At 44.5% G+C, this 16,714-nt stretch overlaps 1 protein-coding gene, 1 long non-coding RNA gene and 2 other non-coding genes across 5 annotated transcripts in view; 1 reads left to right on the forward strand and 3 right to left on the reverse strand.

The window, feature by feature from the left end:
* The window catches only part of LOC121397106, a 39,830-nt gene extending 35,806 nt beyond the window's left edge, over positions 1-4,024 (reverse strand). Inside the window, exon 1 of one of the 2 annotated variants that reach the window (XR_005963452.1) lies at positions 2,563-4,024. This is a non-coding gene — a long non-coding RNA (uncharacterized LOC121397106). The remainder of the gene's footprint in view (positions 1-2,562) is intronic. The other variant, XR_005963451.1, reaches the window with a different exon arrangement.
* Positions 4,025-4,717: 693 nt separating this feature from the next.
* Positions 4,718-8,428, forward strand: LOC121397101 (DNA repair protein SWI5 homolog). Its single transcript, XM_041573243.1, has 5 exons — positions 4,718-4,947; positions 6,265-6,313; positions 7,543-7,664; positions 7,742-7,836; positions 8,111-8,428. The coding sequence occupies exons 1-5, from the start codon at positions 4,820-4,822 to the stop codon at positions 8,173-8,175; spliced, it is 459 nt and encodes a 152-aa protein (XP_041429177.1). The 5' UTR covers positions 4,718-4,819; the 3' UTR covers positions 8,176-8,428.
* Positions 8,429-10,820: 2,392 nt separating this feature from the next.
* On the reverse strand, positions 10,821-10,906 carry trnar-ucu. Its single transcript is given in 2 exon segments — positions 10,821-10,856; positions 10,870-10,906. It is a non-coding gene; the product is annotated as a tRNA-Arg (tRNA).
* A 3,347-nt stretch (positions 10,907-14,253) lies between these two features.
* trnar-ucu lies at positions 14,254-14,339 on the reverse strand. Its single transcript is given in 2 exon segments — positions 14,254-14,289; positions 14,303-14,339. It is a non-coding gene; the product is annotated as a tRNA-Arg (tRNA).
* Between the last annotated feature and the right edge of the window lie 2,375 nt (positions 14,340-16,714).

Here is a 16,714-nt window from a genome sequence, read left to right on the forward strand (position 1 = left end):
GAGGCGTTGGTTCATCTAGGAAGAGATAGCTACTAAGCAGTCTGCGATCTGGGTTTGAACGTCAGAGGTTAGTGAGGGAGTGTCTAAATATTCCTGAATGTCATCGGCATAGAGGTGATATTTAAGGCTAAATGAAGATATAAGGTCTCCTAAAGAGAGAGTGTACACAGAGAACAACAGAGGACCAAGTACAGAACCCTAAGGCACCCCCACATTAAGATGAACAGGAGGAGAGGGATTGTTTGCAAAAGTAACAGAGAAGGAGCGGTCAGAAAGGTAGGAAGAGAACCAGGATGCAGCTTGATCATGGATACCAATTGAATGGAGAACTTGCATTAGAACAGAATGGTTAACAGTATCAAAAGCAGAAGATAAGTCCAGGAGAATGAGAATAGAGTAATGCCCTTTGGCCTTAGCAGTCTGGAGATCATTTGCAACTCTACATAAGGTAGTCTCAGTGGAGTGTGCAGGTCGAAAGCCAGACTGCATAGGGTCAAGTAGATTATTGGTGCAGAGAAAGTTAGTAATACGGGAGAAGATGAGACGTTCCAGAAGTTTAGAGGCTAGCGGTAAGAGAGAGACAGGACGGTAGTTAGACAAACAGGATGGATCCAGTGAAGCCTTTTTCAGAATGGGGTTGACACAGGCCTGTTTGAATAACATGGGGAAACTAGCAGAAGTTAGGGAGGAATATATGAGTAAGTACTGGAGTGAGGACAGGAGCACACTGTTTTAGAAGAGGTGATGGGATAGGATCAAGTGAGCAAGTTGTTGATGGAGAGGATAGGAGAAGGTTAGAGACTTCCGGCTCAGATATACGATCAAAAGAGTTGAAAATGGAAAGAGATGCTTTAGGGGGAATGAGAATATTGGTATCTGTGGGGAGGGAAAATTTTTGTGGAAAGAGTCAACTTTGCTTACAAAGAAGTCAGCAAAGTCAGGGGGGCTACTGTATGTTCAGATGTTAGCGTATCATTTGTAGAGGGATGAAGTAGCGAGTTGAATATTGAAAACAAGCGTCGTGGGTTGGATTTGTTGTTATTTATGAGTGTAATGTAGTGCTGTTGTTTAGCCTGGGATAGGGCAGTGCCAAGGCAGGCCATGAGAAATTTATAGTGGAGGAAGTCGGCTTTTGTATGGGATTTCCTCCACATGCACTCGCGTACAAGACCACAGAAATCATGTCTGGTCGTTCATCCAGGGGTCGGGGATTGCAGGCTCGACTGCTTTGTGGCTGCAGAGGGGCATGAGTATTGATAGCAGCAGACAGAACTGAGTTGTAGGTATTTACCAGTGAATCAGGATCAGAGGAAGTAGTGATGGAGGAGAAGCTAGAACTGAGAGAGTCAGATAGAGCAGTTATATCAACAGCACGGGTGTTGAAAACCAGAATTTTTGTTTGAGGGTTAGCAAGATAGAAAAAGAGATAAGATGGTGATCAGAGAGAGGAAAAGGATCAATGTTATATGTTCACCAAAAACTTCACCAGGTTTTTGGTGAAGACCAGATCTAGGCAGTGACCATCCTTATGGGTAGGTGTATTTGTCCACCACTGGAGATCAAAGGATGTGGTTAAATGGAGAAAACGTGATGGCCAGGACTGGGAGGGGTTATCAATGTGACTATTGAAGTCACCAAGAATAAATCCCGGGCTGTCAGAACATAGGAAGAAAGAGAGCCATGATTCAAAGTCAGAGAGAAATGTGGCAGGAGATTTAGCAGAAGGAGATCTGTAAACAACAGCTACCCATGCAGCAAGAGGGTAGAACAGTTGAACTGCATGCACCTCAAAAGAAGGAAACACAAAGGAAGAAGGTGTACAGATTAGTTTATAGCGGCAGCGAGGGGAGAGCAGAATGACTACTCCTCCCCCACGGCCAGTAGTGTGGGGGTATGAGAGAAGGAGAGACCGCCATAAGAGAGAGCTGCCTCGATAGCATTGTCATTCTGAGAGAGCCAGGATTCAGTTAGGGAAAAAAGCTGAAGAGATTTAGAGCAAAAGACATCATGAATTAAAGTGGATTTGTTAGTAACAGAGCGGGTATTAAGAAGTGCACAGGACAAGGGGAGATGAGCAGATGGGAGAGTGGGAATTTGAATAAGGTTGGAAAGGTTGGCAGTATTTGTAGGTTTGAACAGAGGGGCTCCATGACGTGGGCGATGGCAGACAAGTATATGGCAGGGACCCGGGTTAGGAGAGATATAGTATGTAATGCTATAGGGCAAGTAATCTACCATGTTGAATGCATTAGGGATGCTACACTGTCGCTGTGTGTACCTTTGACAGACACTAAAATTCACAGTAATATACACATTCCTGAATATAAAACAGGCACCTGTCTCTATACTTATGCACTTATAATGCACCATTGTAGTTACAGCTTTGTCATAGGCAATTAACAGTCCCTACCTAAATAAAGATCATTGATGGTCAGGCCCTCTACTAAAAGTTGAAGACATTGGTGGCCAGGGCCCCTACCTCAATAAAGATCATTAATGAACATGACTCCTACTGATTGGTGGCCAGGGGGAAAAAGAAACATTGGTGTTCAGTGAACTTACTTCTAAAGTTTGGTGGTTGGTCTTCTGCATCCCCCTCCGGTGACTTCTTTGTTCTTCTCCGGGGGCGGCAGTGACAGCACCAGATTCCTCTTCACCAGGTCCACCTTGTAAGTTGAAATCCACTGGTCCCGGGACGACTGTGCCCCTCAATAGTGGCCCTGTGTATACTGCTTGCAGGCAAAAACAGTGGTAGAGTAAAATTACATGCACTTGAGAGCAACTAAGAAGCATGGAACGTGAAATACATTCATATTTAAGGAATACTTCCCACAATGGCAGAGCAAGCATCTCCAGTGGGCAACATCACCGGTGAGGTTTTTACACAGCATGATAAATAGGCCCCTAATAGTTCTTAGGTAAAGAGTGCTCCTCATATGCGCCAATCTCACTCATTAACATTGACACAAACATTATGGTGGTTGGCAGAATATAATGTCACCCAATCACAAGGGCTTTATGTCCGGAACATCAACAGACACTTAACATTAGAAGACTTTTCACTAATACATCCATCATGTATGATAATCTAGAGAGCAGAATTGTGGTTTCACTCAACAATGATAAAGCCTTCCAGTCAGTAGAGTAGGTGAACTTATAGACTACCATAGATCAGATGGGTATCCCTCCCACCTTTATTACTTGCTCAAGGCATATTACACCCTCCCAGTAGCCAAATTCTAAGCTGTCTCCCTCCTTCTCAATCAACTGAGGCACAAGGCAGGGGTGTCTCCTCTCCCATTTGCAAGTCCATGGGTTAATGTGGGTGCAGACTTGAATAAATATGCTGAGCTTAATATTAACAACATACTCAGATAGCAGCTCTCCAGACTATCAGCTATTTCAGCAATCTGGTTGCTAGGATCCAAATTACCCTAGCAACCATGGATTGATTTGAATACGGGTCAGGAATATGGAAAGGAGAGGATCTGAACATAAAGATGAGTAATAAGTATATATATATAGCAATAATGTGTCTCATACACAGCCTCATGTGAGCAGGGTTAAAGTAAAAAGTATGGGGGGCTGGTGCCTGGCAGAGAAGCTCAATGTTATCAGGAGACACAGACCCAGCACTTGCTGATTTATTAAACACTGATATTGGGGCACTTGCTCTCAGCCCTGTTTGAGGGGAAATTCTATAGGGGGGCAAGTGTTGTTCTTACACAAGTGCCACACGGGGCTGAGGATTATACACAGGCCGAGAATCAGCCGACCCAGGCTCCACTCTCTTGTCTGGGAGCAGATACACAAAATACATAATGGGCTGTAACATAGAATTCTATAGGCTCTCACGTGTATATACAGTTCTTTCCCATATTGGCACGTACGGACTTCCCTGAGCCCTGACTGGAGCAGCTACAGTGGCACAAAACACACACTCACACAATATGCTCACACTATACACACACCACTATACACTCACACACTATACACTCACACACTATACACACACACACTATACACACACACACTATACACACACACTATACACTCGCACTATACACTCGCACTATACACTCACACTATACACACACACACTATACACTCTCACTATACACTCACACACTATACACTCACACACTATACACTCACACACTATAAACTCACACAATATGGTCACACTATACACTCACACACTATACACTCACACACTATACACTCACACACTATACACACACACACTATACACTCACACACTATACACTCACACACTATACACTCACACACTGTACACTCACACACTGTACACTCACACACTGTACACTCACACACTATACACTCACACACTATACACTCACACACTATACACTCACACACTATACACTCACACACTATACACTCACACACTATAAACTCACACAATATGGTCACACTATACACTCACACACTATACACTCACACACTATACACTCACACACACACTATACACATAGTAGAGGAGAATGAGGCAGGAGCTGGGGAAGTTCATGTCTCTCCTTGTGTATCAGGTGCCATAGACACAGGGGCTCCTCATGTAGGTGGGAAAAAAAGTTCCCTCTGTTTCCTTGTACAGACAATGTTATGTGGGAGGTCCCAGAGAAGGGGCGGTGATTCGCAGCTATTGGATGAGAGCTAATACAACAATCATTACCCCGCCCCTCTAGGGCAGTACATACTGACAGTCCATTGCTGGAACTATGTCATGTGACCCGTCAGCTGACCAGTGCCTTCTGACTCCCACAGATGCTTTGAAGTGTCTGTCAGTGTAACTAAGAAGATGTCAGAAGCGAATGGAAACAGTGGAGAACAATCACCGGGTGCAGGAGGGACCCTGAGGGAGGAGCCGGGTGCAGACAGACATATTTCCCCCTTCATCACTCCCCGGCCCAGGAGCAGCCTACGTAGGTGAGACATTGCTTCCCAGCAGCAGCAGCAGCAGCAGGGAGAGTGGCCATGTTTGTTCTTATCTCACATATTGCCAGTAAAGCTGCTCTGTCCAACACTATTGCAGTGTGCAGCATCCCTCTTGTCTTCCCAGCAGCATTAACATTGTCATGTTGTTGCTGAACTGCAGCTCTCTGTTGCTGAACTGCAGCTCTCTGTTGATGGAGACTGAACCACAGCTCTCTGTTGATGGAGACTGTACCGCAGCTCTCTGTTGCTGGAGACTGAACTGCAGCTCTCTGTTGATGGAGACTGTACCGCAGCTCTCTGTTGCTGGAGACTGAACCGCAGCTCTCTGTTGCTGGAGACTGAACCGCAGCTCTCTGTTGCTGGAGACTGAACTGCAGCTCTCTGTTGATGGAGACTGTACTGCAGCTCTCTGTTGATGGAGACTGAACCGCAGCTCTCTGTTGATGGAGACTGTACTGCAGCTCTCTGTTGCTGGAGACTGAACCGCAGCTCTCTGTTGCTGGAGACTGAACTGCAGCTCTCTGTTGCTGGAGACTGAACCGCAGCTCTCTGTTGCTGGAGACTGAACCGCAGCTCTCTGTTGCTGGAGACTGAACCGCAGCTCTCTGTTGCTGGAGACTGAACCGCAGCTCTCTGTTGCTGGAGACTGAACCGCAGCTCTCTGTTGCTGGAGACTGAACCGCAGCTCTCTGTTCTGGAGACTGAACCGCAGCTCTCTGTTGCTGGAGACTGAACCGCAGCTCTCTGTTGCTGGAGACTGAACTGCAGCTCTCTGTTGCTGGAGACTGAACTGCAGCTCTCTGTTGCTGGAGACTGAACTGCAGCTCTCTGTTGCTGGAGACTGAACTGCAGCTCTCTGTTGCTGGAGACTGAACTGCAGCTCTCTGTTGCTGGAGACTGAACTGCAGCTCTCTGTTGCTGGAGACTGAACTGCAGCTCTCTGTTGCTGGAGACTGAACTGCAGCTCTCTGTTGCTGGAGACTGAACTGCAGCTCTCTGTTGCTGGAGACTGAACTGCAGCTCTCTGTTGCTGGAGACTGAACTGCAGCTCTCTGTTGCTGGAGACTGAACTGCAGCTCTCTGTTGCTGGAGACTGAACTGCAGCTCTCTGTTGCTGGAGACTGAACTGCAGCTCTCTGTTGCTGGAGACTGAACTGCAGCTCTCTGTTGATGGAGATGTGTTGTTGCACTATAACTCTCAGTATATTCCTGTGGCGTCTCTGAGTCTGTAACTCCAAACAGTGGAGAAGATGTCAGGGTCATATGAAAGTACAATCAGCATGTGACGCTTCTTTCTTTCTATTCTAGAACGCCGCTGGGCATGAGAAGGAACTGCAACTCTGGATTTAAATCTCCGGTAAGTTCCATATCCAGCACAAACCCAATTCATTCCTGTCTCTGCACATTCTTTTGTACTACAGCTCCCAGCACTGGGTGAGGATGATGGGTTTTTTTCTGACTTCAACTCCCAACAGGTATCGAGCCAGTTCTCATCCCTCATATAGTGTAGGTATTGGCAAGCTGTTGACTTGTGCCCTTATTAAATCACCTATAATCTATATCCTTCTTCCAGTTGTACACTATACACTATATATGGCCGGGCCAACAGATTCTAGAGCCAAAGGCCAGCCCTGTCCCTGCCAACCCCCTCCCCCAACTGCATGTTAGACAACACCCACTGCCAGGCCCAATCTCAATTTCCCCCCAACCAGCCGCCAGACACAATCCCCCTTTCCCATGCAAACAACTGCCAGACCTGATTCCCCTTTTTACCACAACCAATCACCTCATCCGATCTCCCTTCCCCCCGCAACCAGCCAGCAGACCCCCAATTCCCCCACAACCAGCCACTAGTCCCATTCCTATTGCCCATGTTTGCTGCAGCTGCAGAACCCCTCTGCCAAGTGCTCCACGCAGAGAGGGCACAGTTGTAGGAACTGTCATTTTCTGCACCCAAATTGCACCCCCTCCAGATGTGTCCTAGGCACCTGCTCACCCTGCCTACCCCTAGTTCTGGCCCTGCCTTATTCATCCAGTTGTATCCTATGCCCTTATTCATCCACCTGTAGCCTGTGCCCTTATTCATCCACCTGTAGCCTGTGCCCTTATTCATCCACCAGTAGCCTGTGCCCTTATTCATCCACCTGTAGCCTGTGCCCTTATTCATCCACCTGTAGCCTGTGCCCTTATTCATCCACCTGTATCCTATGCCCTTATTCATCCACCTGTAGCCTGTGCCCTTATTCATCCACCTGTAGCCTGTGCCCTTATTCATCCACCTGTAGCCTGTGCCCTTATTCATCCACCAGTAGCCTGTGCCCTTATTCATCCACCAGTAGCCTGTGCCCTTATTCATCCACCAGTAGCCTGTGCCCTTATTCATCCACCATATGTATTTAATGTAAGATACTACAATCATCAAAATAACAAACTGTGGACAAGCAATTCACAGACCTTCTGGGTGCAGGTAAAATTCAGTGAAGCATTATTTCACATGTAGCCGTGTTTCGTGTGTATCACATGTAGTCATAGGCATGCAATATTGTCTGAATGCTTTATTCACATGTGGCTCTTATCTGTTGTCAGGTTCAGTCTCCTTGTTCCAGCCAGTCGAGCAGAGGCTCAGAGTTTTCTCTGCAGAAGGAGGTGTCGGAGCTCAAGGGAAAGGTGGCTGCTCTAGATCAGGAGATTTCACAGCTGGAGTCAGAGTAAGTCACAATCACTCACATTCCTTGATGGCACTGGATTTCCATTCTCCGCTGACAATAGTTTGCTTGTTCCTCAGAGGGGTCAGTGTTGCAGAACTCGAGGAGCACATCACCCTTCTTCATGAATATAATGAGTTAAAAGATGCCGGGCAGATGCTCTTGGGCAGACTTGGTAAGACTCAATGTTCCATTGCCATTGAATTACTTAGGGATAAATAATCATTTTAGAATAATTGTGGAATGGCTGGGGTGGATCGGGGGTTGGTTTTGCATTCATGAGGCTTTTCATTTTCAATGGGGGCCTATTTTTTTTGTCGGCAGGACCCACCACCCAGAAGGTGCAGGTAACTAGTAGGCAGAAACTTCAGTGTCTCTTTAAAGGGAAACTTAAGTTTCACATTATCACATTCTTGGATAACATGTTTGTTATGTGTGTGTATTTGCAGCTGTGTTGAGGGGAGTCACCACCAAGGAGCTGTATGCTGAGTTTGGGATGAATTTAGAGGACTGACCGGTGACATTATTCTGTTCCTGTGCCTGATGCTGTTGAGGTGACAATCTCCTAAATCAGTTTAGTGAAGGAGCTGCGCCAGAGGCCCGTGTGACTACAGAGAGATGTGTCTGTGCAGCTCCAGACTGGAACTCTCGGGACTTGCTTGTTGCACAGAAAATGTTAGTTATTATGTTCTGCTAAATGGACTGAAATTAACTTCAGCAGAACTCCAGTTGCACTCGTATTTAATAAAATATGATTTTCACATTCACTATTCAGTGTCAGTTTGTCTAATGGAAATAGTAAGAGGGAGATGTATTCTGCCTTCTCATCTTGCTTTATGTTTTACCAGCTCAACTTGCAATATTTGGGACTTGCCTACAGCAAAATAGCCTGATATCATACGAGTCATGATTAGCTAATATTAATATTCTGTATTTCTCAAGACCTGAACGGCACTGCTATGTTTTCCCCCTCCCCTTCAGCAGCTGCTCAGTTTACTACACCTAGTATTACATCCCTGATATCATGGACATCTCCTTTTTTTCACATAGTCTACACTATTTGTATAAAGCACAATGCAGCAGGAACAGCCTGTACTCATAGTCTGTACAGAGAATCCCATATAACTATGGCAGCATAGGCATTCCCCTGTACTAAGCACAATTCAGCAGGAACAGTCCCCTGAGTTTGCTCATAGCCTGTACAGAGAGATGCCATAAAACTATGGCAGCATAGGTATTTCCATGTACTAAGCACAATTCATCAGGAACAGCCCCCTGAGTTTGCTCATAGCCAGTACAGAGAGAGATGCCATATAACTATGGCAACATAGGTATTCCCCTGTACTAAGCACAATTCAGCAGGAACAATTTTCTACTTTTGGTTATAGGACCAGTAACACTAAAAAAATTTTATTAAAAAATCAGTTCTACCCACACTAATAATAGAACTACCCTGAATAAGCTTTATTAATTTGTCCTGTCTACTGAAAAACGGCGATAGGGCGACTTACTCTGTAGATCTGCTCTCCACATCTTCCCCCTAACCCGCCTTCTGCCAAAACCGGAGGCGATGTGACTTTGGCAGCGGCAGGAATGTGTCAGTGATGTGTGCTATCAAACAACGTGTCGTTGTGAAGCTGCTGCTGCCAACCTATTACCCTGTTGTAATCACTCCTTAATGCAGCTTGTCACCCGCAGCTCACAGCCTGCCCACCTGACACCCCCCGCGCGCCCGCTCTGCTCCGGTTGCCTCTCTGCAGCTTGGCCGCACTGGGCAGGATAAACCTGGAGGCGAGTAGAATGTCCAGAACCAGCCCCGGCAGAACACTAAGCAATGAGTGGCGACTTCTGGCAGCCATCCCTCCTGTTGCAGAGTGATCTCCAGTGACAGCGGGCCAATGCGACTCTGTCAGGCTGAAATCAGCATCCAAATTAGCCTGGGAGCCCTCTCAGCTTGCACCGAGGCCCGCTATTCTGGCAGCCTGCAGGCGCCTTGCTTAGGTAGGGGCTTTTCTTAATTGGGGGGGTTGAGTTCTCCTTTAAAGGGGTTGTTCACCTTCCAAATGCTTTTTTTCAGTTCAATTGGTTTCAGCTTGTTCACCATAAATAAAGACTTTTTTCAATTACTTTCCATTTTATATCGGTTTTCCAAAATCTAAGATTAAAGTTGAATGTTCTTGTCTCTGGTCTTTCAGTCTGGCAGCTCAGTAATTCAGGAACAGACTCTAAACTATTACAATTTTGCAACATTTAGTTGATCCATTTCTCAGCAGCATCTCTGCAATGTACGTCTGGAAAGCCAAATAGCTGTGGCAAATCAGGGCTTTGGTGAGTTGCAGTTCAACAAGAGCTGAAGGTTTAAATACATCAATATTTTTGTCTCAGTTTGGGGCCTCCTATTGTTTTCTCTGAACCCAGCAGTGGCAAGTGTATCCCCGGGACTGTAAGCTGCATATTCACAGAATGGGAAAATCTTGGTTCATGGAGTGTGGGGCGGGGGTGGGGCTTGTGGGGAATGAACAGGGTTTTGGCATCGGTTGTAGGGAGTGTCAGAAGTGGATCAGGAGTCAGGGGTTACATTGGGGTCCCATTCTACTTGTTATCAGGGCCCACCACCAGGAAACCCAGGTTAACAGTGGCCTAATAATTGGGGACCTGCTAATTTAGCCATATGGGGCCTGTTATTACTGGCGGCAGCCCTGTATGTGTTACCCCAAGACTTGCAATCTGTAACGTCTGCTAAATGCCATTGGGGCTGGTGTAAGATAACATAGACCTGTGGGAGCCTGTTTGGGATTTGAAATACTATATTGAATCTCAAGCTGGACCTGAATACTGTTATCATTAGAAATCTATATCTTTGAATTCTATGCTGGAGACAAAATCATGGCACATACAGAACTGCTTAGATACTTCTTTGTTCCAGATTATAAAAGTTCCTTGTTGAGGCAAACTTTCCCTTTAAATAAGTCAGAATACTTTCCAATGGGTAGGAGCTTCTCTTGTTACACATATTCTCCAGTGCAAGTGGGATGATTGTGACACACACACAACTGGTTAGGGAAACGACCCAAACTCAGCAACTGTTGAACTCATCACAATACAACTCTCTCTAATTTACTGAAGCGACAGGGCTTTCTTTTTTTAGCTTTCAAAACTCGACTCTGGTGGGACTCGAACCCACAACCTTTGAATACCTTCACTCATCTAGAAGTCCAATGCGCTATCCATTGCGCCACAGAGCCTCCTGACTATTTCCCCTATATTTACAGCCATCAGACTCTGTTCTGCAGTCGTGTTGTGACAGTGCACTCTGCTGACTTTGTGTTTAAGGATATTCATTTCCCAGTAAAGTAAACTTTTGTTTTAAAAATTTATGGGAGGTTAGGGCAGAGACACACGAGAAGAATCGTGGAGAAATCGACTCTTGTTCGGGCAACTAATCTCCGAACTCCCTTCCCGCCGGCTAGAATCCAAATCGCCGGTGGGATGGCACTCGTTTCATGGATCATCTCACCCAGTTTGGACAAGGCATAGAGAGTTCTCATTAGCGCACAATCCTAATTTCAACAGCACCTCCTATGTTAAGGCTTGATAAGTGCTGTTACTAGACACAGAACCAGTGGTGAGAATTGGAATAACACAATATCACTTTGGGATTATGGAAACATTATTGTGGAAATGAAAGGAGTGAATGTGATGTTACAGTTATACTGGTGGGGTTCCAGCCTATTGCCTTTGTATAACTTGCTCTATATATTTTGACGTATAACCCAACAACCACTGAGCCTGATATTAAACTATGGCGGTATGACTAGGTAGAGATCGAGTGGTGAATCTAGCAGGATTCAAGTCCGCACCTGCAAAAGCTTGCATATTGGAGTCCAAAGCACTACAGATTAGATCCTGGGGTGGTATAGTATGATTAAATGTTATAGCAACTAGGGATGCACCAAATCCACTATTTTGGATTTGGCCGAACCCCCGAATCATTTGCAAAAGATTTGAATACTGAACCAAATCCAAATGTGCATATGCAAATTAGGGGAGGGAAGGGGAAAACATTTTTGTTTTGTGACAAAAAGTAATGCGATTTCCCTCCCACCCCTAATTTTCATTTGCATATGCAAATTCGGATTCAGTTCGCCAAGCAGAAGGATTCGGCCAAATCCTGCTGAAAAACACTGGATTCGGTGCATCCCTAATACCAACAATTCAGTATAGTTATTGTCTAACTAAATACAGACTACAAATAAAAAGGCAACATATAACACTACAGCTAGATAAAGATAGATTTTAGAATAGTTAGATTTGGGAAACATATACTGAGAATGAAGATTGTCATTAGGTGGGGGGGGAATTGGTTGGGTTGCCTTTTAGTTTTGCCAATCTGTCTATGGTGCACTCCTGTCCAATGGCTCAGGAATGGGGCTCACATAGGGACCACTGATTGAGAAGTTGGATTTTCTCTGCAAATGGCATCTAACAGGTGACTCTGGTGAGACTCAAACCCACAACCTTTGAATAGTTTCGCCTGGTCAAATAGAAAGCCAACACACTCTCCACTGTACTACAGAACCAGACAACTAACCCTAAGCAACAGGGGGTTGTATTTATATCAAGTGCTGCTCTAGGCACCAAACCTCATCCCGCCCAATAATCTTGGCTATCGTTGTATATTCAGGGGGTCCTACCGTCTGGCAGATCTACTCCTGCAAATTTCCAGGGGTGGTCAAGGGGATTTTTTTGTGCACCTTTCTTTATTTAATGTATTGTACTGTAGCTTGATCAACTAGAAGTCCAATGCACAATCCATTGTGCCACAGAGCCAGTAGGCAACCACACACCATGAGCCACACACACTGTGAGACCATACAGTACATTTGGTACAGTAGTCACCACTACAACTGCTTCTCTTTTACTTTCCCCTCTCTATCTGCCCTAAGTCTTTGGTGCCCTTAAAGGGGTGGTTCACCTTTAAATTAACTTTTAGTATGTTATAGAATGGCTAATTCTAAGCAACTTTTCTTTTGGTCTTCATTATTTATTCTTTATAGTTTCTGAATTATTAGCGTTATATTGCAGCAATATTGTTATTGCTGCTTTGTATAATTCATATTTTTATTCAGGCCTCTCCTGTCCATATTCCAGTCACTTAAATCAATGTATGGTTGCTAGGGTAATTAGGACCCTAGCAACCAGATTGCTGAAATTGCAAACTGGCGAGCTGCTGAATAAAAAGCTAAGTAACTCAATCAGAGGCAAAACTGCAGTATAGTAATTCAGTGTATAGGGCTTGTGCTGATCATACTTTTTGCCTGTTGTTTTTAACAAATAAATATGTATGATTTCTGGATTTTCTTGCGCTAACACACTCTGAAATTGAAAGAAAAGTCTACAACCTGCTACACCCTGTTAGGCTCTCACATAATGAGCAACTGAATTATACAGAGGCTTCTTGGTGACTACTTTCATTCTTACATTTTGCCCCATTTAGTACAAGAACATGTACATAACAAAAACATACAAAAGGTCTATTCAGCAGCACAGGCCATATTTGTTAAAGCAGTGTTGAAAAGGGGAGTGTACTGTCCCTTTAAGGGCAACTAACTCCCCCTTGACTACTTCTATAACTATAAAACCAGAGCCCATTTAAATTCTGCCCTACCACAACATTTTCTACTTTTAACTACCATGAACAGGTTAAAGGAGAACTCAACCCCCCAATTAAGAAAAGCCCCTTCCTATTCAGCTAGATAGTCTCCCCTCCTTGCTTCCCCCCTCCCCCACCTGCATACTTCAATAGCCTTAAAAATGTCCCTAAAATATTTCTCCCCTAGTAGGTAGTGGCTTTTCTTAATTGGGGTGTTGAGTTCTCCTTTAAAGGGGTTGTTCACCTTCCAAACGCCTTTTCTCCGTTCAATTGGTTTTAGATTGTTCACCAGAAATAATTACCTTCCATTACCTTCCAGTTTTTATTGGTTTTCCAAAATCTAAGTTTAAAGTTGAATGGTCTTGTCTCTGGTGTTTGAGTCTGGCAGCTCAGTAATTCAGGTGCAGATTCTGAACTGTTACAATTGTGCAACATTTAGTTGATACATTTCTCAGCCGCATCTCTGGAGTATTAGCAACTATTGTATCAATTTACCTGCCTTTAATGCAACTCAGGGATTCTGCTCAGCAGGGACAAAGATAAAAAAATGTAACAACTTAATGTATCAATTTAGACAGGGTCGGCGACCCCCCCTCCCAGAGCTGCTTTAGAAGGTGAAAAATGCCACTTTACACTTCATTATTAGAAAAACAACCACTTTAAGTGCATAGCGGGCATTTCCCCAGTGCTTTCCATATGAATGGAATCTAAAATTTCCTTGTTGAGGCAAACTTTCCCTTTAAATAAGTCAGAATACTTTCCAATGGGTAGGAGCGTGTCTTGTTACACATATTCTCCAGTGCAAGTGGGATGACTGTGACACACACACAACTGGTCAGGGAAACAACCCAGACTCAGAAACCGTTGAACTCATCACAATACAACTGTCTCTAATTTATTGAAGCGACAGGGCTTTCTTTTTTTTAAGCTTTCAAAACTCGACTCTGGTGGGACTCGAACCCACAACCTTTGAATATATTCACTCATCTAGAAGTCCAATGCGCTATCCATTGCGCCACAGAGCCTCCTGACTTTAAGGCTTGTAGTTACAGCCATCGGACTCTGTTCTGTAGTCGTGTTGTGACGGTGCACTCTGCTGACTTCCCTAAGTTTCAAAATATTCATTTCCCAGCAGTACACTTTTGTTTTAAACATAAGACATAAGTGGAATGTTATACAGGTAGAAGACCCATTATCTGGAAACCATTTATCCAGAAAGCTCCGAATTACAGAAAGGCCGTATCCCATACACTCCAGATTTTTAAAATTGATTTCCTTTTTCTCTGTAATAATTAAACAGTAGCTTGTACTTGATCCCGCATAAGAATAGTTAATCCTTATTGGAAGCAGAACCAGATTATTGGGTTTATTTAACGTTTACATGATTTTCTAGTAGATTTAAGGTATGAAGAAAATTACAGAAAGATCCATTATCCAGAAAACTCCAGGTCCAAAACATTCGGGATAACAAGTCCCATATCTGTACATACATACAGTAGTTGGTGAAAAAGTTACTTACGTTCAGAAATTTTTTTTTGTCATTGAAATGGTTAAAGGGGAATTAAACTCGCACAGCTAACATAGTGGCCCTCAATAGACCCCACTTCATAACCACTGCATCCCTGCTCCCCAGAGTTGTCCTATTGCTACGTCAGCCGCTTCACTTCCGCACCCTCGCTCTTATCACCAAAACAATAGAGTGCAAGCTCCTGCTCAGCAATCTGCATCAGAAAGCAAGAGCGGAACTCAATTGGCCTCCAACCCAACTGCACAACTCTGCCTTAGAAAGGTGGGTGCAGGTAAGCAGGACTGTTTTGGGGAGCAAATTTGCGATGGTTTGGGAAGGGAAGATCTTTGTTTGGTTAAGTGGGTTTTGTGCTTCTTAAATGAGAATTCAACCCTGTAATAAAATAACCCTGTACCCCAAACCCCACCTAGACCCCCCTCCCTCCTCCCCCCCAGACTAACTGCCCCCGGGGGAAATGCCCCATACTTTATACTTACCCCTCAGCGCAGATTCAGGCAGTGGAGATCCAAGCAGCCATCTTCCAGGTCTTCGTTAAGCTGACTGGGAGATCAGTATGGCGGCGCAGGCGCAGTTGGAGCAATTTGCCGGTTTGCGACAACTGCGCATGCGCCGAAATGAACAGAAATTGGCAAAGGCTATACCCGGGCAGATTTATGCTGCCAATGCAATCTATTCAGTAGGCTACATCAGTATAGATACAAATTAAAAACGATTTAAAAAATGATTTAAACTCACAACTAAGAAAACCTTGCATTTTAAAGACTAAGGCAACGCTGTTGAAACAAAATAGAACTGGTTTGGATGAAAAGTATAGTATGACTAAATGGTATAGTTACATTTCAGCAACAGTTATTGTGGAAACACATACTGGAAATAAATTGGGCAACATATAACACTACCAATAGATATTTCTGAGAGTTATCAATAATCATAGAATCCCTGCCTGAAACCAGCCAACTAAAAGCACAGAATATAAGCTGAACACGAGGAAAAGACACCTATATACAGAGAAAAGCAAGGACACCATCAGGAGGGACTCCTGTCAGGGATGTTATACCCAAGTCTTATCAGAAAATCAGGTGGAAACCTTTGTAGTTTTGACAATGTGTCTATGGTGCACTCCTAACAAACGGCTCAGGAAGGGGACTCACATAAGCACGAATTATTAGTTGGGATTTATCTTTACAAGACTCCCAAAAGCCGACTCTGGTGGGACTTGAACCCACAACCTTTGGATACCGTAGTGTGACCAACTTGAAGCCTAATGCGCTATCCATTGCGCCACAGAGCCTGCCATTGATTAACCTCCCACACACCCTCTGTGACATCATATAGTACATCAGTCTTCAAGCACCAAATATTTGATTTGTCACCAGCATACACAATAGTGTAAATATTTCCAGTTCTACTTTAACTCACAGACAGGTACGACTGTACAGCTATGGGCACACGGAGCTGTAGGCTCCACTACTCTCAGTCTGCTTGAATCTAATTCAGATCAACTGAGATGGGACATGGAGCAGATCCATTTCTCTCAGTCTGCAAAAATGCCCATGTTGAGAGCAGTGGAGCCTACAGTTCTGTGTGCCCATAGCCTACATTTTAGCCAAGGATGACTGCAACATCTAAGAAAAATGGCAGCAAGGTGTTGCTATAGAAACACCCACACTGGAGCAATTCTTTCCCAGAAAAGGAGCACCTGCCCACAGAAAAACTTTCACTTGTCACTACCAGTGAAATTATTAATGGTGTGCTCCTGTGAAATGGCTCAGGAAGGGGCTCACATATAGACCAAAGACACCAAGTTGGGCTTTATCTGCACCTGGCGTCATAATGTAAGGGACCCGCATAACCACAACCCAAACACAGTGT

Source organism: Xenopus laevis, chromosome 8L (assembly GCF_017654675.1).
Source record: "Xenopus laevis strain J_2021 chromosome 8L, Xenopus_laevis_v10.1, whole genome shotgun sequence".
Lineage (NCBI taxonomy): Eukaryota > Metazoa > Chordata > Amphibia > Anura > Pipidae > Xenopus > Xenopus laevis.

Coding starts and splice junctions, on each gene's coding strand:
- LOC121397101 (XM_041573243.1), top strand. CDS start 4,820: ATGTCAGAAGCGAATGGAAACAGTGGAGAACAATCACCGGGTGCAGGA. Junction 4,948..6,264: donor CCCAGGAGCAGCCTACGTAG/GTGAGACATTGC, acceptor TTTCTATTCTAG/AACGCCGCTGGGCATGAGAA. Junction 6,314..7,542: donor ACTCTGGATTTAAATCTCCG/GTAAGTTCCATA, acceptor ATCTGTTGTCAG/GTTCAGTCTCCTTGTTCCAG.